Raw genomic sequence first — 21,836 nt, 5'->3', positions numbered from 1 at the left:
ACTGTGAGGCTGCTTCCTACACAATATCCCAGAGGGCATGGAGGCCCCAGGAACATATCCTATTCCCTTATTAAAGGTCATCTTGTCAATCGAGAACATTTGTTTTCACAGGCTCTTACCTGCACCTGCTTCTCTCTTGAATCCTTAATTTAACTAATAGAGATCCCTTAGCAAGAAATATATTCAAGACTATCCTTTGTTTGGGGAGATATTATATATATATATATATATATATATATATATATATATATATATATATATATATATATATATATATATATATTTCCAAGGACCTATCCACATTTCACAAACCAAATGGGACATATGGTCTGACAATGAGAAGGATATTTGAAACTGAGGAACTGTCTTGGAAAGTTCAGGAACACATGGCCACTCTACAGACGGTCAACATGAGCTGCCCAGAGATCAATCAGCTGCCCAAGGCTCTGTCCCATTTCCCTTATGGCAGCATTTTGCAGGAACATATAAGAGCATTTTTTTTAAAAGGGGGAATTTGGCTGGGTTCTTCATAAAGAGTCAAAAGTAACATCTAGCCATAAATAATGTGCTATTTTCTATCTTCGCGCAGGAATAGCTCATTTTGAAATGTGGGCTTGTTTGGCACACCTGAGTGGGGGATTGTGTTTCCATTGTTCTCACTTTAAACCTGGTCAGGCAGCTCCTCGCCTCATAGCCTGCGGCATCTCTAGCCATCCTCCCATCCTTCTTATTAAGATCTTAATTACAGATGCAACTTAGTTCATGGCCGAAGGGGAAGACTTTCCTTCTCTGAACTGTGCCTGCTTTGGTGTGGCAGGCATAGTCACGATGAGATCACTCCTGGTTTGTGTTCTTTTTTCCTGGAGGAGTTGTTCTTGTGCAGGGAGGAGGACTGTGGTTAGGCATCGTGCACCAGTAGCTGCTCCCATCCCACCTCACAGAGCATCTTTCTCCTTACGGAATCAGAGTGCTTTGCATATGTAACTTCATGAGCTCTCATAATACTTCCAAGTAGGACTTGTTTATTATCCCATCTTCGCAGCTGGGGAAACAGAGGCAGTTGTCACTAGTCTTAAGCACAAGGATTGGAAACTAGACTTTCCTAATGAAGTTTAGCAGCCATTTCTCTAGCCAGTAGACGGCTGGTTTGTACATCCAGCAGCATCCCAGGTCTAGATTCCAGGAATGCAGACATGTACACACACATCCTAACAACGAAAAATATCTTTGAAGATTGAATGTACATTGGCTGGACAAGATCTCCTCTACTCTAAGCTACCATTCCATCCCTTCTGTTCCCTTCTGCTTAAAAATAATGGCCTTGTCTTTATGTGATGGAAGCACAGAACTCCGCTTTTGGAAGTGTTTACCATCATGTAACAATGACTGGAGTTGAACTTAACAGATCTTAACCCCAAACTAACTTCCTTGTTATAGGATTAGCCCTCATTTGTCCATGACAGTAACACAAAATACTTAGACGCATAAGATTTCCTGAAGGCCAAGTGTGAAGCCTCCACGCCATCTCCATGACAACCACTTCTCCCAAGTCTGGATCCCTCCCTGAGTATCTATGGAGTGTTGGAGTGTGTGTCTAGACTTCAGTGTTATAGCACCCTGATTGTTCTCAGTAACAAACTGAAATGCTATATTTTCTCAGAGCTTTGTGACCGCTGCTCTTTGGCAGTGCTGACACTATATGAGTGTACATGCCTCTTAGCCAAGGGTGTGTATCCAAGCTTTAAAACCCTTTGAAGAGAGCTCACAGGTTGCATAGATAATAGCAACAAGGCAACAAAACCCAGATCAAGTGACTTTGGGTGAACGGGTTCATGTTCATGTGGGCATGTGTATGTGTGGCGAGGCTAGAGGCCAGTGTCAGGTGTCCTGTTCCTTTAGGCATCATTAACCTTCCTTTTAAAAGTTGGCATCACTTTTGTCAGCATCATTGGTAGCCTACAGCTCACTAGTTAGGCCAGACTGATTGGCTAGCATGCTCCAAGGATCTACCTGTCTCTATTTCTTCAGTATCAGAATTGTAAGTAGGTAGCACCATGCTAGCATGTTTTCATATGTGTCTTGGGGATTGAACTCAGGTCCTCATGCTTGCAAGGTGAGCAATATACAAACTGAGCTATCCCCACACACCCTTTCAAGTAACCTCCAAAAGAGTGCCTGCAAAGGGCGAAATCCCAGTTTCAGCAAATGGACTCTGACAAGGATGGTGGTGTATTTGAATTAATTCATTTAAGTGTAACCCTGGGTCCATATGTTGGTAGAAAAAGGCATGAGGATGCAAACATAAGAGGATCTTCTCAAACTTTCAAATACTTTACAGATGTTACAGCATGTGCATTTTGGGTTTTGAGAAGGGATCATTTTTGGAAATATACTATAATTGAGTGTGTTAAAAATCTCGTGCTCCTGTTTAACTTAATATCTCTTCCCCTAGTACCTGAATGTTAGGAGATTTGTCTAGACAGGCAGGCAGGCAGATATGGGCTGGTGCCAGCATTGTAATGCTGGCTGAGATCCAAAATGTCATTTTATTGTTAATAAAACCTACCTTTTAGGTGAGTGGGTGTCAAGACTTCATCATTATATGGCGCCCGTCAGATTTATCTAGGGACAGAACCCTAAAAAGAGTTCATGCTTGCCCCATGTTTTTGATCCTTTGCCAGTACTCTATATTGAAAAGCATCAAAACCAGGCAACTTGGGACAAATGCTTATAAATCCCAAGGCTTAACAGCAATATTGCTAAATTCTTAAATGGAGCAGTCTGAGGATGGGTATCCTGGTGTGTGGGGCTAGGGAGAGCTTTAGAGGGAGAAGATAACCAGCTGTGATCTCTAGCCCTGCTGTTAATCTAATCTATGACTTTCTGGGCTATACAACAAAGGCGCCTACTGTAGTAGATTCTGGTCAAGCTATGGGTGACTGGGTTAAAAATATATAGAGGAACCTAAATGTGTTTTCATCTTCTGTAAGATCCTCAGTGCCACCTACCTATAGCTCAAAGGCTGTGGCCAAGTGGAAAACGGAACTCTTAAGAATGATCGATTGGTAGATAGCTATGATGTGATATCATAGGATAGACATAGAAATATCAATATGTTCATTCTTATGGAAAAAAAAAACCCTAAGTCCTTTTTCTTGAATGTTGTCTGTGGTGAAATTCATCTTCCATCATGATTTAAGACATTCTAAAGCTACACACAGATAAGCATATTTTCCTATCTACCAGCCTGCGATGTTTCTTATACAGAGCAAAGGTGTCTGCTTCACATAGGAAACAGGTCTCAGCCTCTATTTCTGTCCTCTGATTTTGTTTACTAATTTTTTTTTAAAATCCAGTTTTCTTTGGTGTTGTGTAGAGCATGTTTGTGGAGGGCAGAGGACAGCTTTCAGGAGTGGGCTGTCTGCTTCCACTGTGGCTTCTAAGGTTGACACTCAGGTTATCAGTTTTGCTTGGCAAGTGCTTTTATCCACTGAACTATCTCGCAACGCTACCATCAATCTTGCATTATAAGAGAATTTACAATAGTCGTTCAGTTTCAGGGAAGAAGTGGAGCCAACGTTATAAGACCCATTCCAGTACCCTAGGTATGCTGGCCAGATCATATGGCACAAACCTAATGAGACTGAAATTTCTTTCTGGGATCTATATATTGAATGTGAAAAGTCTTCGATTGTCCTCGCCTCCTTCAAGGAGAACCATCACTTAGGTTTACAAATCACCAAAAGAACACTGGGTTACAGACCACTCCTCAAACAGGAATAGGCCAGTACATAGACTTATACACCTGGGAGCCTTGTGGGCACCCACACACGCAGTGCTACACACAAGGAATATTAATGTTGTCCCCTGCCTTGTCAAAGCATACCTGCCAGAGCCTAGCCTTTAATATCATAACTGTTGAAGCATCTAAAAGTAGTCTTCAGTGGGGAATGTTGAACACCACCTTCCCCCTCCACGGTCAGAAGCTTGACCAGCATTCCAAGGTGGAGGAGCTTGGTACTGCCTTTCTGTGGACTGTTTCCAGTGACTGTTTCTAGGCGCCTAACTAGTGGAGGTGAGCAGAACGCAATGAGCGATATCTCAGAAAATATCCATATCACAATATTCTGTGTCTTCTAATTCCTACACCTGACGATATCATGTCTGCCACTTAATAATATCTAGAGGTGTCAAATTTAAAAAATATATATTCTGTATTTTCACATGCAAAAATAGAAATGTGAGCCATGCTTCCAAGAATCAAACTCTCAATACTAGTGAAAATCCATGGTTTCAGACTATGGCTGCTTTCCTTAGGAAAAGTCTGAGTACCCTTCCAACACACACACCACACACACACACACACACACACACCCCACATCAAGGGGCCGATGAGAGGTAGGAAGGGAAATGTAACCAAAATGGTAGGACTATTCTCTGAGCAGAGCTGATTTTGTCTGCAGAACCAAAGGCACAAGAGCCTTGCTTTCTCTTCATCAAGTGTGCCCCACGGCTGACCTTGGCCATGTTCATCTCTCAGCAGCTTCCTTTAGGCACCGATTCCCTTGATGATGGCCATTTCCTCTAGTGGGTCTGTTTCTCAGGATCTGGTCTCTGAGTGGTCTGTGTGTGCATGCATGCACGCGTGTGCTGGAGTCCACCAAAGACCTGGGCTAACGTTTGGGGGGGGGGGGGGGGTGGGGGTTGGGCACAGGAAAGTCTTGTCATCGAGAATGAGGCAGCCCTGGGGCTTTGGCAGGTTCTCCTGCATAAATATAGAATGAAGTAAAAATAATAAGAGGAAGCCAGCCCATTGATGATGCTATCGGTCACAGTGAGTGACACGCAAGCCATTGTGTCTCATTTCTCTTCAAAGAACAGCAAGAATGGGCATGGAAATTCCACGTCACAACTCTCTATATCGGGAGAAGCAGATAATTTCCCTGGCAGTAGAAGTAATAAGCTTTCTTGACATTTTGATAGCAGTGGGGAAAATCAGTGGGGGAGAAAAGGCTAGAAGTTGTCATGTAAACATGGCTCTCCCATAGAGCCATGCTTGTTCTCATTTAATTTCCCACTCCTGAGCCATAGCTTGGGAACCCAAAACAGCAGAAGCAAACTTTCTGGTAAAGTATGTGAATGGCACTCTGTCACCTACCAGACGCAGAAGGGAGGAGAGGCTCTTTAAAGAGACCATTGTATTCCGAGTTGCCCGGATGGTCAGTTCCTCTTGGCCTTCCTGTTTGCACAGTAGTTGCGAACACACCAGACTGGGGGCGGGGTGGCTCCCCCATTTGCGTCATTGTCCTGTTTAAATAGGGAGGGGCTGGCACTTTCCTGCTGCCTGTCTCTCTTATTCTCAGCCTGTCAGGATTGCGTGACCTGGACACACCATTTATCCCTCTCTTTGGATTTTTTTTCACCCCTATCTGAATTTTTAAACTAATTGTCTTGCTAAGTTCTCAAGAAAAATGATTCCACTCTCCGTGCAGAGAACCAGGGACACAGGGGCCAGAGCCTACTTCCATTTAGGTCGAAAATAAGTATGCATTTTGTTTTAAACACTGAGTTCACATTCTGGAAATGGAAAAGGAGTCAAGTAGCATCTCTGAGCTTAAGTCCACAGCCTGGAATGGGCTGATGAAAATTTTGCTACAGAGAAACAGCAAACTGGAGAGATGGCTCAGCAAGTGAGATCTTTATCCCCAAGCCTAACAACCTACGTTTGATCCGTGATGCCTATGTGGTGGAAGGAGAGAACCAGAGCCTGAAAATTACCCTCTGGCCTCCACACGCATGCGCACACACGTACTGCAGACCACAGTCACAAAGAAACAGTATGATGGGCAACTAGATGGGAAGTAATCAGATGGATTTTGTAAAGACAGTTATTCTGTCTATCTGGAAGATGGGTTCTAAGCTGAGAAAGGGCTTAATGAATTAGAACTAGTTGGGAAATGTCATTCCAGAAAAATGAAATAAACAGAGAACAAGTTGTTGCTAAGATCCACACCTGGGGAGTCAGGGTGATAGAATATGGAGTCTGACAATTATGGCCAGTTAGTAATTCCAACTTGGGCTGGTAACTGCGTATTGTGTTGATCAAGAGAGCTAAAACATCAGGAAAAGGGTTCTCTCATTTTCTGGGCTTGAGATCAAGATGCTCCTTTATTCAGAAAAGTGGCTAAGAACTAGAGTGCCAAAGTATCTGTTCTGCACTGTAGTCTGTGTAGTACCTGTTAGCGTATAGGTGTCTGCCTCTAGGTTGTTTAGCAACCTATGACATCATTGCCTTTTGCCGCCTGGTGTGTGCCAGACAATAAAAGAGCCAGCCTGCCACCTTGTCTCTCTCTTACCTCTCTCTTATACTCTCTCTAAAGGGCACCCCCCCCCCCCGTTCCCTTTCTTTTCTCTTTCTCCCACTGTCTGTCTCTGAGAGATCTCTTTTTACCCTGATGGCCCACTCAGGCCGTAACTCCTCTCTTCTTCCCTTCCCACATCTCTTTCATATCAGATCTGTTGTGTCTCTCTCACTCTATTTATTTTAATGATGACAGTACGCACATTCATATGCCATCCCCTGGGTGACATTTCACGTAGAGAGCATTGGGATAGAGGAGAAGGCAAGTGCAAAAGAGAGGTCCCCGGGAGTGTGACTATTTATGAGATGAGAGGGGAATGGACCATTGATGGAAAAAGAGAGTGAGTTATCTAGAGAAGAGAAGAGGAAACAGGGTCTCGGAAGCATAGAAGCCAAATGAAGTGAATTTCTAGTGAATATGAGATGGGAATAACAAACAAGGTACCTTTGGATGGGATTTATAACACTGATATCAGTCTCCATCAGAGTCACTGCTACTGGCTTTCTTGGGGCATAAGCCTAAACCCTGGCAGCCTTAATAAGCCAGGCTTGGCTACTACCTGTCTTCCTTCCACCAATTAAAGAGCTAAGTAATTGCTAAATTCTCAAGAAAAACAATTTCATTCTCCCTGCAGAGAACCAGGGATACAAAGGTCAGAAGCCCCTTCAATTTAGTAGAGAATGGGTATGAGTTTTTTGTTTTTGTTTTTGTTTTTTTTCAGACACTGGGATTCACGTTCTGGAAATAAAAAAGGAGTCAGGCAGAATAGTGAAAAGTGGAGAGAGGAGAAAGGAGATTTATTCAACATGGCCACACTGGAGAAAGGAAAAAATAAAAGGGCCTAGTGAGCCCCCAGCTCATCTTTTAGGGATTTAAATTCCAACAGAGGGCAAGAGTTATGCATGACTAAACAGTCCTGGTCCAAGTGTGGTCCTGTCTATCACTGCTCCATCAGGGTCTGCCTCCAGTCTCTCCTGCAAGATGGTCTGACAAGTTGGCAGAACACTGTGACATCTCTACCCAAGAGACAAGGTCCTCCTCTGACTGGCACCAGGCATTTGGCCTTTCCCTTCCCCCACCATGAAATTCCTGGGGAAACTCCAGCTTCTTAGGGTCTACTATCTCAATAGTCTGGAGCAGAGAGGAGGAGCACAAGTGGGGCCTGAGCACATCGTTCCTCCTCCCAGGAGCCCGGAAGCAGGAGGCCTGGCTTCTTATCCAAGTCTTAAGGTTTGCTGGCCAGGTGACTTTGAAAATCATTAACTTTTTGAACCTCCTGTTTCTTAGTTGTCAAGTGGAAGAGTTGGACTCTAACTCCTGAAGATCTTTGTGGCTTTCGAGCCCTGAACTCTGCCCCAACAGCACTTACTCTGCCTTTGTAACTGCCAATCCCTGGTAGCTTGGCATCCAGCTGGGTATAGAATTACCTACCCAGCTCTCTTATCTCTCCTGGATTTGTTTCTGTGTTGACCTTCCCTCCCCCAGAGATAAATATCCAAGGGGTTAGGAGTTGAGAAAGAGTAGATCTGGAATAGACAACTTCTGGCCTCTCTGGTGTTTTCTTAAGATGTTCAGATAAGAGCTTCTGACTTTGGGGCCTCAGGGAATCACTCCTTTCTTATAAAGGAGAGAATCTCCACCACCACCACACACTTTTACAACAGGAATTAACTCTTGGTTGACCCTTTCATGAGTTAGTGTCCTTCAGAGCCAGGGGGCAGGGTCTATGATCTGGCTTTTATCTTTTTACTGGACTACTACCCTCTCACCAAGAAAACACACAGAAGCCACACCTCTCACCCAAGACTTTTACAACATATTTTTATTTTCTATGTGTAAGGGGAATTTTGCCTACATATGTACCTGTATACCACTTGCATGCCTAGTGCCATCAGAAGCCAAAAAGAGGGCATTGGACCCCCTAAAACTGGAGTTATAGATGGTTGTAAGCTTCCATGTGGGAGCTGGAAATTGAACCCGGGTCTCTGAAAGAGGAGCCTCTGCTCCTAACCACTGAGCCATCTCTCCAGCCATAAGATTATTTCCTGATTGGAAATCGAAAAGAGGGAGGTGAGTCGGAAGCCTGAAGTCAAGTGCCACTCAGCAAATGAAATTAAAAGCCCATAATGGCTTGCTGAGTGTCCAGCAGTGCACAAATGTTTACTTGAATTCACTTATTTCATTCTCGTGGCAAAATCACAATTGTACCCAGTCTCAACCTTGGTCTTATCCTAGAGATGAGGAAGATAGAATGTGCAAGGGAGAAGCCCTGGGAATGCATTTGGGAATATTTTTATTACATAAAGATGGGGCGAAGAAAGGTCACCTTCAGGACCTTCTTGTATAATGGAACTGAGCCCAGCCAGGTCCTTGGTGGGAAAGCTAAGGGAGCATCCCAGAGAGGAGAGTTAATCCAGGAAACCCGAGATCTATGGCCAGCTCCGATACCCAAGTATAGCCCTTGGAGAACCGATGAGTTGACCTCACCGGATCTGTGTCTTCATCTTCCAAACAGAGCTACAGGTTCACCAGCTCACAGCTCTCTCTAGGGTTGTGTAGCTATACTGACCTGTTTAGGAGAGTGACTAGCTATAGACACCAGCTGTCTTGAGATTGCATAGAGGTTAAAGAACTCAGTCTTGTTTCGTCAAGGCTGATATCTATGAATGGGGGTCAACCTGGCCCTAGGGTGAGGGCGGGGCTGGGGGCAGTGAGGGGTCTTTCCCCACTAACAACTGGGTCAAGTTCTTTCCAAATCCCATTCTCTGTCAGTGGTGAGATGCCTGGAGAGATGTTGTGGGGCAATGGGGTAGGTGAATTCACTAGGTGTGCCTACATTTACACGGCTGAGGAGGCTCTGGGTCTATCCTAGGCACATCTCTTAGGCTCATGTGCAGGCATGAGTGCGCTGCTTGCCAGATGGTGGAAAAGTCACTGGGACAGAAGACAACACATACCCACCAGACTCGCACAGGGATTTGTATCTGTCTCTAATCAAGTGCGGCCCAGCACTCCACTCAGCACCTCACAGCACTCCAGGGCTTGGAAGTGGCCCAACTGCGAATGCCTCCAGAGGATTGCGGTTGAGTGAGCTGCAGCCTTTTGCCTGTCTACTGTTTTCTCTTGTTCTTTCTCTTCTTTGAAGCCAATATGACTGCACAGCTATCAATCTTCAGCTCCGACAGGGCTGCCCCAACTCTATTCCTTCTGGTTTCATCTAGGGCCTTCCTTCACAACCGTTCCTACTTCAGGGGCCCAGGAAAACAGGACAGAGGCAGCAGCTCCCCCCAAGCTATAAAATCATAATCCTGGTGGAGCCCTTACCCTGAAATCACTTGGTACAAAGGACCAGAATATTATTCTCACTATGGCCCCCCTTTTTTACAGTGTTAGACCACCCAAAAGATGGGCAGAGAGAAACTGAAATCTTAGCATCCTGGCACATTTTTTAATGACTCTAAACAGTAAGCAAGGATGTGGCCTTATCATTTTATATGTGAGTTTTCCATTGTTAGAAGGAACCCCCATGCTTCCTAAAAAAACAAACAAACAAAACAAAAACAAAAACAAATAGCTGCTAAATAAAACCCTCACCTGAAACAAAAGCTCCCAGTGCCCCTCTACCTGCCCTCAAACAACTCATATCCCTTAGTGACTAACGCTCTGTCCTAAGTTCCCTGAGGGTAGGTATTTGTGGTTCTCTCTCACTCTTCCTTACATTATGTATTTACAATTAAAGGAGATTGACTCACTATCTGTAGAGATATGCACCTATAGTCCCAGCACTCAGGAGGCTGAGGCAGGAGGATTTCTTAAGTCCAGCCTGCCTGGGCAGTATAGCAATTATATGTACACACACACACACACACACACACACACACACACACACACACACGCATATTTAAAGTATATATATTTAAAGAAAAGGAAGACTCAGGAGTAGTTGACCAAGACAAAATGAAAACATACTCCATGGTTTGTTTTGTGTGTGTGTGTGTGTGTGTGTGTGTGTGTGTGTGTGTGTGTATGCAAGTTGCGTTTTTTGTTGTTGCTGTTATGGTTTACTGGCTTTTGTCCTTTTGTTTTTGTTTTGTTTATTTTGGAGAGAGAGAGAGAGAACATGAAGTTAATTAGGTAAGAGACGGGCCTGAGAAAATGTGGGGAAGAACAAAAATATCAAAATATCTTGCATGAAAAATTTTAAAAATAATTAAAAATGTAAATGAAAACAAAATAAATTTTATATCACTTCAAAACCAACAAGTAGTGGAACTGGACTTTTTCCAAACTCCTGACCAGAGGCAGAACCCCCCCCATACACAGCCACCCCACAGAAGAGAGTTAGCTACACACAATGGCGTCCTGTGGTTTCAGGCAGAGTCCGGGGAGGATGATTAATACATGTCCGTCTTAAAGAAATGAAAAGCATGAGACTGAGAGATCAAGTCCACATTTCTGGAGAGGAAAATGGGGGCAAGAGTCCAAAGAAAAGCAGCCCCAAAGTCCACAAATATGTTATGGTGTGAAATAAAGTCACAAGCATGCTCAGCCAACAAGCAGTCCTGTGCTCCTAAACAATTCCCCACCACAGTGACACTAAGTGCATCCAGACTCTTCAGTGACATCTGAGAGGGGTCACATTTAGTTTTTTCCGATGCCTGCGATGGATTCCCTATGTCCCCCCACTTCTCTGCGCTCTGGGAAGGGGACAGGCACGCAGGACTGGCCGTCAGTGTGCTGGGAATCTTCAGAGCCTTTGAAAGCCTTCCAGGAATGTCACACAGACTGCCTGCCCACTCTCTGCTCAGTGCCTACTTTAGCTGTCTGCTGAGGACTAAATGTGCCAGACAGGCCTCCTTACAAAGACAGAGAGTGTTTTGAGCCCATGAAAGGGAGGCTCAGCCTTTCAGACATACGTACGTGAATGGCGAGATTTAAGCAGTAGGTGGCTATGTGGCAGGGAAAGGAAGGGCCCTCAGGGAGACCAAACCTATGTACGGCTGCATTCCTGGTGCCTGTCTACTGTCAGATCTGGTGAGACAGACTGCGATCACGCTGTGTCCTTGCTTGAATACCGTAGTATGTCCCTATGCCTTTGCTTGTAGACCCTTCCTGCATCCAAGGGCCTCCTTAATCATAAGATGTGCTGATCTCTGCCAAGGTACAATTATGTTTACTTTTATTTACATTTCAATGCTGAATAAAATTTCTGTTTGGAGTATGTGTCATTTAGAATTTTTCTTTGACTTTTTTTTTTTTGAAAATGAAAATGTTGAGAGCAGTTCACTGTGGTGCATGAACAGCCTGGAACATTCTTCTCCTTCAGCTCCCTTTGAAAAGTTAGAAAAAATGCTTTACCTGTTGATCCCTTCCTAACCCGTTAGCAATGCTAGCCCAGCTCCTTGGCAAAGCCCCCACCACTAGAGGGAAGATCTTCTCTGAGGTTTTGAGCTTTTCCGAGGAGTCCGAGGAGTCCATCTGATGTCACTGATGGCAGGCACAGTCCGGTCATGTCTGTCTTTCGTCTGAAGCACCTGCACTCTTTACAGACTGTTGTTCCTATTTCTTCTCTTTTCCCAGGAACTGTGCCTGTCCCTAGAAGTGTGAACTATGTAAGTACTAAATTAATTGGCAGATTTAACATCTTAACACGGTTTTCTTTCTTCTTCCCTTCATAGAATCTTATGGCGAGGGCCTTATATGACAACGTTCCTGAGTGTGCTGAGGAGCTGGCCTTCCGCAAGGGAGACATCTTGACTGTCATAGAGCAGAACACAGGAGGACTAGAGGGATGGTGGCTGTGTTCCCTACATGGTCGCCAAGGCATTGTCCCAGGCAACCGGGTGAAACTTCTGATTGGTCCAGTACAAGACACCTCCAGTCATGAGCAGGCTACTCCTGGACCCATGCATCAGACCTTTGGCCAACAGAAACTCTATCAAGTGCCGAATTCACAGGCAGCATCTCGTGATACCATCTACCAAGTGCCACCCCCCTACCAGAATCAGGGAATTTACCAAGTACCCACTGGCCACGGCACCCCAGAACAAGATGTCTATCAAGTACCACCGTCTGTTCAGAGAAACATTGGAGGCACTAGTGGGCCCCATCTAGGCAAAAAGGTAAGTGATTAACTAAAATCTTGTTCCTTCTCTTATGCCATTTGTTATATTTAGAATAACAGAGGAAATTACCCCAAAGCAAACATACTAAATGGCTTACCCCACACATCACTATTGCATCAAATTTCCATTAATCTACCAACAGCATTTTTTTTTTTGGAGACAGAGTCTCGCTATGTACATCCCAGACTGTTTTTGAACTTGAGACTCATTTGCCTCAGACTCCCAAGTGGTGGGAACACAGGCATGTGATATTTCGGCCAGAAGCAACAACAACAAAACCCTACTATGTGCCAAGTACTATTGACCGGCAGTTGGTGTAAATGGTATTTCATTCTGGACCAGACTAGAGCATACACTTGTATCTCTTCCATTGTGGGATGAGTCTTGCTAGGCCTGGATTCTGTGTATGAATGGTTTGCAGTCTTACCTACAACTTCCTTGACTAGTGTAGCCCCAGTTGTTACTCAGGCACACCGGCCCCAGTATGCGTCCTTCTCCCTGGACCAAGAGCCAAATCACGAACCAGTCTGGCTGGACAAAGAACGAAACCAAAGTGGAGGATGTAAAATGGCTGAAAGTGCATCCAACCTACCAGGCCACTTTTTAGAGTTTTGGGCTTAAAGGTTGACTTATTCAAAACACATAGATACCAGTGTGTTTAGAATTAATCCCTGTTCGCTTGAAATAGTTCTTGGAATAATGTCCAAGTAGATGAACACAGCAGAGTCTGGATATTTAGGAAAATGTCAACTTAAAAAAAAAATACAAGAATCATGTGATGTATTCATCAGTTTTTCATCACTATTACTACATACTTGGGACAGCTTCTTTTATAAAGAGAGAACATTTCTTTATCAATGAGTTTTTGATAGTTCCAAGGTCTGCTTCTGGCATTAGCTCAGTTGTAGCAAAAGCCAGATGCCATCACATCTTTCCTGGGGGGCACACTCCCCAAGGGACCTCAGACCTCCCATCAGCACCCATCTCTCAGAGGTGAAACTGTCTCCCTCCCTGCAGATCACACCTTTAGTAACAGCAGATTCTTGAGGGGATACTCAGACCATCCCCAACTTCATGGCTAGGGAGCTCCGCATTTTAGAGTCTCAACCCAGAACAATTTGAGATGTATATAAATGAACTCATTAAATGACGAATGTTGAACGTCTTTTGTGGGTTTGATAGTTGGGATAGAGTGCTGAGTTAAAGATGAAATGGAGGCCTCACAATGCTTACAATGCAATGAGGGAAACAATAAAATACAAGGTCAGATGGGTATAGGTATTGGGAAGGAAATATTGACACTGATTTATAGGGCAACAGGCAAACTCACAATGATGTTTTTTGTGCCCACTAAAAGGAAGGGATTTCCCTTTTTTCATTCATCATAAAGTTCCAGTGGTCCCTTCAAGGTTTGCTAGTAAGAGTAGAATAATTTCATACAATAAGAAAATATCTCCAGATTACAAGAGGAAGAATGAATTAGGTACCAGAAAGAGCTTGTGACTCTATGTAAATGGATTTAGAAACCTACTTAAGTTAGATAATATTTGCTTACATGATGCTAGCATCTTTTTTCTAAGTAAGTATGAGTGTACTGCCTGTGTGTATGTATGTGCATCACCTGCATGCCTGGTACCCAAGGAAGCCAGAAGTGGGAGTTAGTTCCCCTGGAACTGGAGTGAAGGATAGTTGTAAGCTACCATGTAGATGCTGGGAATGAAACCTCCAGTCCTTTGCGAGAACAAGTTCTCTTAACCAATGAGCCATCTCTCCAGCCCCTGGGACCTCTGTCTTTTTAAAGGAGGCAGGGGAAGAAAGATTTACTTTCGGATTCCTTAACAGTGAATTCATTTCCTCATCACCTATTATATACAATGTTTTTAACAAAACACATCTCAAGGGCGCATGACCCAAGCTCTGTCTAACAGGAGGAATTCTCTAGGAAGTGGGGAACAGCTTTCCTACTTACAGTCCTTCCCTGGGACAGGGATCCTGGCTGGAGGCCATGGATGGAGCCATGTGACCTTCTAAAGCCCTTCTCACCCCAGTGACTTCAGCTCCAAAGGGAGTGCCAAGCCTGGTCTCCATCCCCAGAGGGGAAAAGAACAGTTGAAAGGTGTATCTATAAATAAGTAACTCTCATTCTTAGTCTCAGTTGCTTGCAGCTTAAAAATAGCTTCCCCTTCTGAGCTGGTTCGAGGCAGACAGAGGAGGCCAGAACAGGAAATGCTTGGCTGAAAGGTAGAGGGACCAAACTTTCATCATAGTTTATGTTGGCAGGGAGGTGACATGTTTTCCTCTTCAGTCTCAACCTTTTCAGCTCCATGTCTGGGAAGCCTGACATTTCAGACCTCGTCCCATTGCTTATGTTGTATATAGCTTGTGTCAGCCTTCCCCCATTCTCCTCCTCTCCATTGATGTCAGGGGCTGAGGCCCTCAGGTGGCTCAGGCCACTCCACATACTGTTTTGGTCTTGTGACTTCCACACTCAAGAGCCTTCTTTGTTTACCTAAGGGCAGGCAAGCCCTGCAACAGGGGGGGGGGGGGGGGGACGACGACACACCTCTAAGAACCCCTGCCAGCCCTGATGCAGTGTAGACAGGCACCCAAAGCCGAGCTGATCTTGCACAGTTAGGGTCTAACTGCTGTGGGTTAAGGATGGAAAGGACAGGGAAGGTGACCGAGCCCTTCCCTGCTGTGCACCAGGCCCTCTAAAACACGCCCCATAGGAGTGTCTAGGTGTCTTTGAGACGGCAGGTTCCCTGCTTCTGTTCCCCTGAACGGCTGCTTCACATCCACAAAGGAGTGCATTTGTGTCTTCCTTCTTTTTCTTTCTTTCTATCCCTCATTCACTGCTTCTCTTCCTTCCCCCTCGCCTCCTCCTTCTCTACCTCCCTTACCCCTCCTTTCTTCCTTCTTAAGTTTTCTTTCTTGATGGAGATGACAGTAATTACCCCTTAGGTGACAGGTGATGGCAGCCTTCCAGGCAATAGTAACTGCTTCAGGAATATGACCACCATCTCCCCTGATGAAATAACTCCCAGTGGGAAGGAATCCTAATGACAAGTCAGACCCCAACCTCAGTGCACAGGAGAGCAAAGGTAGCATTTGTTGTTAATTATTATTTCTTGTCTTAGAAATCTTACCGGCTGGCTAAATAACTCACTCGTTTTAACTTTTCACTTCCTGCCTGTAGATGTTGACAGACTAAGGCCTAGATGTTCCCAGTAGTTCTAGCTATGGTCTTTAAAAGCTGTTTATGGAAACAAAGGAAACAGTGGAAATTGTTCTAAACGTGAAGATAGTGTCACCCAGAGAGAGAGGGATATTAAGTCAGAGGTAGAGTCCCAGGCCCACCTCACAGCCTTCCTTCAGGGCATCTAGGAGAAAAGGCCCAGGAACGTACATTTTCTCAAACTCTTTGCATAGTCCAGCTAGAGTTGGCCCAGGACTACACTTAGAGAACCACTAAAGAGGGACAGTGGCGGGCTTGGATGTGTTCCAGTTTCACTGATCAGGGACTTTCCGTAGTTCAGGTGTTACTCCGATGTGGGCTTCAGAAGTTTCATCCGCTGCTGAGTCCTAATGAAACACACACACACACACACACACACACACACACACACACACACACACACATACACACACACGACATCATGAATTCTGCCTTCTACCTTGCCTTTCTGCTCTTCGGGAAATTCCAGCCTCTACCCCCACCCTCCTGCAGCCCGTCCATATTAATCAACAGCCAGAGTTAGCTGCAGGAGAATGCAAATGAAACACACACACACACACACACACACACACACACACACACACACACAGCCTCTATGAAGATCCAAGGAGACCAGGAGTACTGTGGACAGAGCGTGGCTGTTCTGTGGCTTTGTGTGCTCAGCAAATTGCAGGTATTCTCTCAGTGTCTGCTCCTTCATTTGCAAAGTGGGACTTAGCCACAAGGGGCTGTTGGGAAAATTAGACGGAACAGCAGGTAGACCACTCCTACATGGTGCTTACCGCTGTGGGAGCTACAAGATGAGTCCTCTCGCTAACCTTTCTTTCCTTTCTCCTTGCTCAGAGTTTTGCTTGGGTTTTGATTCTTTTAGACAAAGGCTCAAGTGACCCCAGGCTGGCCCCAAACTCCCTAAGTAGCTGAGAATGACCTTGAATTTCTGATCCCCCCCCCCACCACCAGTGATGGGATAACAGGAGTCTGAGCCCACACCCGGTTTTCCAAGTTCATGCCTACTATATGGACCCATGTGTTTCCCAGTACATGTCGAGCGTATCCATACTTTATTCCCAGCAAATGTGCCAAGCCCCCTGAGCATGCGGGGCTCTCCCTGGTTCTGCAAGAATTCTGGGAAGGGTGGGAAAGAATCGAAGTTATCTGGAAGCCTCCCACATGGATACCTTGCCTTAGTTCCATTGGTCTTCACTCTGGGTTTTGTGTGCAGGGATGTTTTATTCATCAGGCCTTATGGGCAGAGTGCCCAAGGCCTGTGCAAAAGTTTGAAACTTGAATTTTAAAAAGAAAGAAAAGAAAAGAAAACTTTGAGCTGCTGCCCATGAAGCATACCTGCAAAGTAGAAATTAACCAACACACAGGCAAGCGCTTAGGAAAGAGCATCACTCAAGGCTCATTAACTATGTGTGTGCCTCATAACAATTCCATTACATTGGGAAAACAATTTGTAAGCTAGAGCTTTCTCATTCTGCATAGACTTGTAAATATGTACTGTGATTGCCAGGAATTCTCAGACAACTCTAAATTAAACGAGTTACTCATAGTCAAATAATTTAAAAGCCAAATTAAAAAAAAGAAAGTTTGTAGTCTTTAAAAAGGAAAAATTCTACTAAAAAAATATGGGAGTTGGATTTGAGTTGGAGAGCCCAAATACGCTGAAGTCAAAGGCCTTCAAAGGTCTGCAGACAGCCTCACATCTCTGCCTCAGTGACCATCAAACAGCCGAGGAACACACCCAGTTCACACTCGAGGAACACACCCAGTTCACACTCAAGGAACACACCCAGTTCACACTCAAGGAACACACCCGGTTCACACTCACGGAACACACCCAGTTCACACTCAAGGAACACACCCAGTTCACACTCGAGGAACACACCCAGTTCACACTCGAGGAACACACCCAGTTCACACTCAAGGAACACACCCAGTTCATACTCTAGGTGATTACTCTTTTCTTAAAATAACTATTTACTTAACTTAGTTTTTTAAAAAAACATTTATATATTAATTTTCTGTGTATGTGTGTGGATGCAATGCACACGTGGAAGTCAGTGAACAGCTCAAAAGAGTCCGTCTTCACCTTCCACCATGTGGCTCCTTGAGCCTTGACCTCAAGTGCCTTTCCTTACCCACAGAGCCATCTCGCCAGCCCTGGATGATGGTTCTTTAGACATACTGCTGTAACCTAATCAGAAGACTGATATGGGCTTTGTCTCCTTCAAAAGATTAATTTGGAGCTACTTTCTGCCTCTAGAAAGGCAGGAGACACACTACCAACTTCTGCTGTAGATTCATTATACAGCTAAGTGTCAACACACAGGTCAGCAGGATGAGTGAATGAATAAAGTGCGAGCAAGCAACAGACTACTAAAGTTCAGTTAACCTCAAAGCTGACCACCGGAAGGTGATTCCGACCTCCTCACTGCCCCAGTCTCCTCCTGTTCACACCTTCGCCGACAGCTCATGGCCATGCAGTATGGCAGACAACAGAACAGAGTGGCACTGCCAGACAGTCCTCGGAGGATGCACTACTCATTTTCTGTAATCGTGACTGTCCTTAAATAATAAATGTGGTATTAAAGCAAAGAATGATTGGTATAAATTTAGGCTTTAGCGTGCACAAGGCCCTAGATTTCATTTAAGCCGAGTGTGGTGGGCATGTTCTTGTAATCCCAGCACTCGGGAGGCAGAAGCAATCATGTCAGGAGTTCAAGGCAATTCTTGGCTGCATTTTAAATGAAAGATCAGCCTGGAGTCCATGAGACACTGTCTCAAAGGGGAAAAAAAGTAAATAAATAAAGTAAAATAAGGTACAGTAGAAACATGTTGTGTTGGGCTTGTCTGAGGCCTGACGTTTTGCCTAGCACAGACAGCAAAACTGGTAAACTCTTCCACAGTCTCCTAGTCTTCTGTTTTCAGATCCCATAGTATGTGCACAGCTCACCGACATTATGGAGCTCATGGACATGGGATGAGCTGCCATCATGGTCTAGGCTGGGACAAGCACTGTTTGGTTGAGGCTGCTTAGGAAACTCGAGTATTGTCGACATTTCCCAAGCCCCATGACGTCGTCTCTAAGATGGGCAGGTCTAAAATAGGGTGCAGATAGCTGCTGGCAGGAAGTAACTCAAAGGCTTAGATACGTCCTCCAGACCAGTTCCTGAAAGGTAATATAAGATCCTGAAATGCATTAGTTATGGTGTCTGTGCCTTCTTAGACACTGAGTCATCAACACACACACACACACACACACACACACACACACACACACACACACACACACACACACACGACTGTTGGCTTAAGAGCCAAAGATTTCCCTTGTTGGCATCTGAGGCATTTTGAAATCCAGTTGCCCATAGCAACCTCAGATACCAGCCAACTACCTGCTATATATATTAAGCAATATTACCTGTCTACTAACAAGCAAAAAGTAGATTTAGAGGAAATTAAAGTTTCTGGAGATGACAAATTCTGACTTTTCACCTCCCTTTCTTTTGTTTCCTGCTGTCTGTCAAGTCTGTCTGACTGTCTGTCTCTGCCTCTCTGCTCCCTATTCTCTCTCTCTCCCCCCCCCCTTACAGCTAAAAATTTTATTCCAGGACAGAGGGCACTCCCAGCATTTTCTTAATAAACTCAACAATGTACAATTATGTCTCAAAATGGTACAATTTTATGGGAAGATAAACCTAATAATTATTCCTAAGTATCTAGTTTGTGAAAACCATCCAAAGGTCTGAAATGTCACCTAAAATGCACCCCTGAAAAATCAAGGTGCATTTTACCTCTTACACAGCCTTGGAGGTCCTCAAGCCAAGAAGAGGGAGGCCTTGCTGAGCTCACCCTGTTCTGAAAGGCAGTGTTCCCAGACAGGCGCCAATGCCAAGGGAATGAGAAAACCCTAACACCTCCCTAACTGAACAAAGGACCTTTTTGTTTGGTCAACGCCAAAATCTTCATAGCCAGCAGCACTCTGTCATAACGCTTGTAGATAATACGTATTTCTGAGGGTATGTTCATAACTTCGCATACACCCACACCAAGACAACAGGGGTTAGCCTTCCCTTCCCGCTGATTGCATGTTAAGTGACTGCTTATCAAGTGAGTCAGATACTGCCTGCCACAGGATGCCTCGCTGGGTAGATAATGCTTTCTGAGGGAGGAAGAGAAAAAGGGAAGGAGGGAGGGAGAGAGGACAGAGGACAGGAAAACTGCTTATTTTATTTAATGATAAAATTTGTATAATCTTGTTTGAATAACATCTTTAAGATACAAAAGAAAGGAAGAAAACTGGTCAGGGCATATTGCACAAAATGCAGGAGTGTCAGAGGCCAAACGCACTCTGTTTTAAGTAGTCGTATCTTAACCATCATGTTGGGGTAACAGCCAGCAGGCATGCCCAGCCTGACATTGCAGCATGTCCGTGCCATGTATAACCATCTTGGGTGACACTCGTAGCTGTCTGAAGCTCACAGATTGCAGTTTGCACATGGCTGATACTAGACGGTGTGCCCACCTGTGTGAGAGGTGCAGGTGGCTCACACATAGGACAATGGCTTCCTCAGAAGTCTCTGTTAACTTCTGGGGAGACCTAAGGGGTCCACTCTTCAAAAGAACCTCACGGAACCTCTGAGGCTAAGACATGGTGCTGTGAAGTTGCTCCATCTTACTCTGCAACGTGGCCTCGGACCTTAGAATGCCTCCGAGCTCCTGCTCCATTTTGAGGGCTTTGTGTCTTCTGTGCCACCTGACCCTCCTGGCAGCTTGCAACACACATACTATAGCTTTCTTTCCCCCCACAAAGGAAGGGCCCAGGTCTGAGAAGTTAATCTAGCAGAGTTAACTCACAGCATCTTACAAGAGGCAGGCCTGCTATTTGAGATCCTGTCTGTCTGACTCCAATGCTAATGCGTTCTATATCCCAGCTCACACATAGGTGGGATTGCCAGGCCTAAATTAAGAGGGCGCATTTACTTCATTAGCAACCCCAGCTCACTAGAACCCTGGGAGCTAAGAAGGCCTGGGTTAGCCAGGATGAATTAATGTTGCTGCAGAAGGCCACGTAGCAGCCAAAAAGCTGAGAAGAAAGCCTGGCCACAGAGGTTTCCAGCCACCCAGCTGGTAACTTCCAAAGCACTCCTTTGGGAGATGGCAGATCTGCAGTGCCACTGAGAGTGTGGTCATGTGGACATCTTCTCGAGAGACATCACTGCTGCAAAACTTCATGCAATCAAATGGGGTTAAGTCTCCCAGATTGGACTAGTTGTACAAGGGAAACCCCCAAAGCATAAGATACCTAGCTTTCAAGCTGTGTCTTTTGTATGTGGGAGTCACTTTCTTTGAGAGCATTTCCTCCCAAATTTCTAGAAAATGTCTGGTATATGACATTAATATAGGCAATAGGACACTGAGAAAAGGATTGTAGCACTCACTGAGGTTCCTGCCCGCCCCTCTGTTGACAGGCTCATTGACCTCCCCTCAGTCTAGTTCTTTCAACTGTGAAATGGCCACTGAAGCCAGATTCTCTCTGATGGCCTTGGCCAAAATTTTATGAACCAGATGACCTTATCAGATTCCTTCCCCCCCCCCCCCAGGATCACTTGAAAGATTCCAATTAATGCCCTACCCTCAAAAATCACTTTTTTAAAAAAAATTCAAGTTAACCCTTAAACATTGGCACTTTGCTCCTCCTCTTCTTTAGGGCTCATCTCCCCTTCCTGTTCACAACTGCTGTGTACACTGGCACGACTCCTTCCAGAAGCTGGCAAGGGCAGATGGAGGCGCAGATAATATACCTATGAAACCGTCCAGGAAGCCCCTCCTTTGGAGAATCTCCTGTGTGTCTTATTAACAAGACAGGGAGACACCTACCTACCTCCTTGCAATTGCTATTTTCCACCATCTTCCCCTGTGTAAGCCTCATGGTCTGGGTAGAGAGATGGGCCGGCTGCCTCTCAGCATGGCCGCCACCTTCAGAACTGGCGTGACATTGTGCCATGTGAGCCACTATACCCATCATTGTGTATCCATCACTATATCATCCATTTTATCCATCCTCCCGCTAAGCTGTGAAGGCCTCCATACTCACAGAGGAATGAT

At 45.0% G+C, this 21,836-nt stretch overlaps 1 protein-coding gene across 2 annotated transcripts in view; it reads left to right on the top strand.

The window, feature by feature from the left end:
- Positions 1–21,836, top strand: part of Nedd9 (neural precursor cell expressed, developmentally down-regulated 9) — a 113,076-nt gene that overhangs the window by 72,652 nt on the left and 18,588 nt on the right. For both annotated transcript variants that reach the window (XM_051170404.1, XM_051170397.1), the window contains exon 2: positions 12,041–12,484. In XM_051170404.1, the coding sequence (XP_051026361.1) occupies positions 12,041–12,484 (444 nt within the window). The remainder of the gene's footprint in view (positions 1–12,040; positions 12,485–21,836) is intronic.

This window comes from Acomys russatus, chromosome 3, assembly GCF_903995435.1.
Source record: "Acomys russatus chromosome 3, mAcoRus1.1, whole genome shotgun sequence".
Classification (NCBI taxonomy): Eukaryota; Metazoa; Chordata; class Mammalia; order Rodentia; family Muridae; genus Acomys; species Acomys russatus.
The sequence above is the reverse complement of the archived record's forward strand: the minus strand, read 5'-3'. Positions and strand labels throughout refer to the sequence as shown.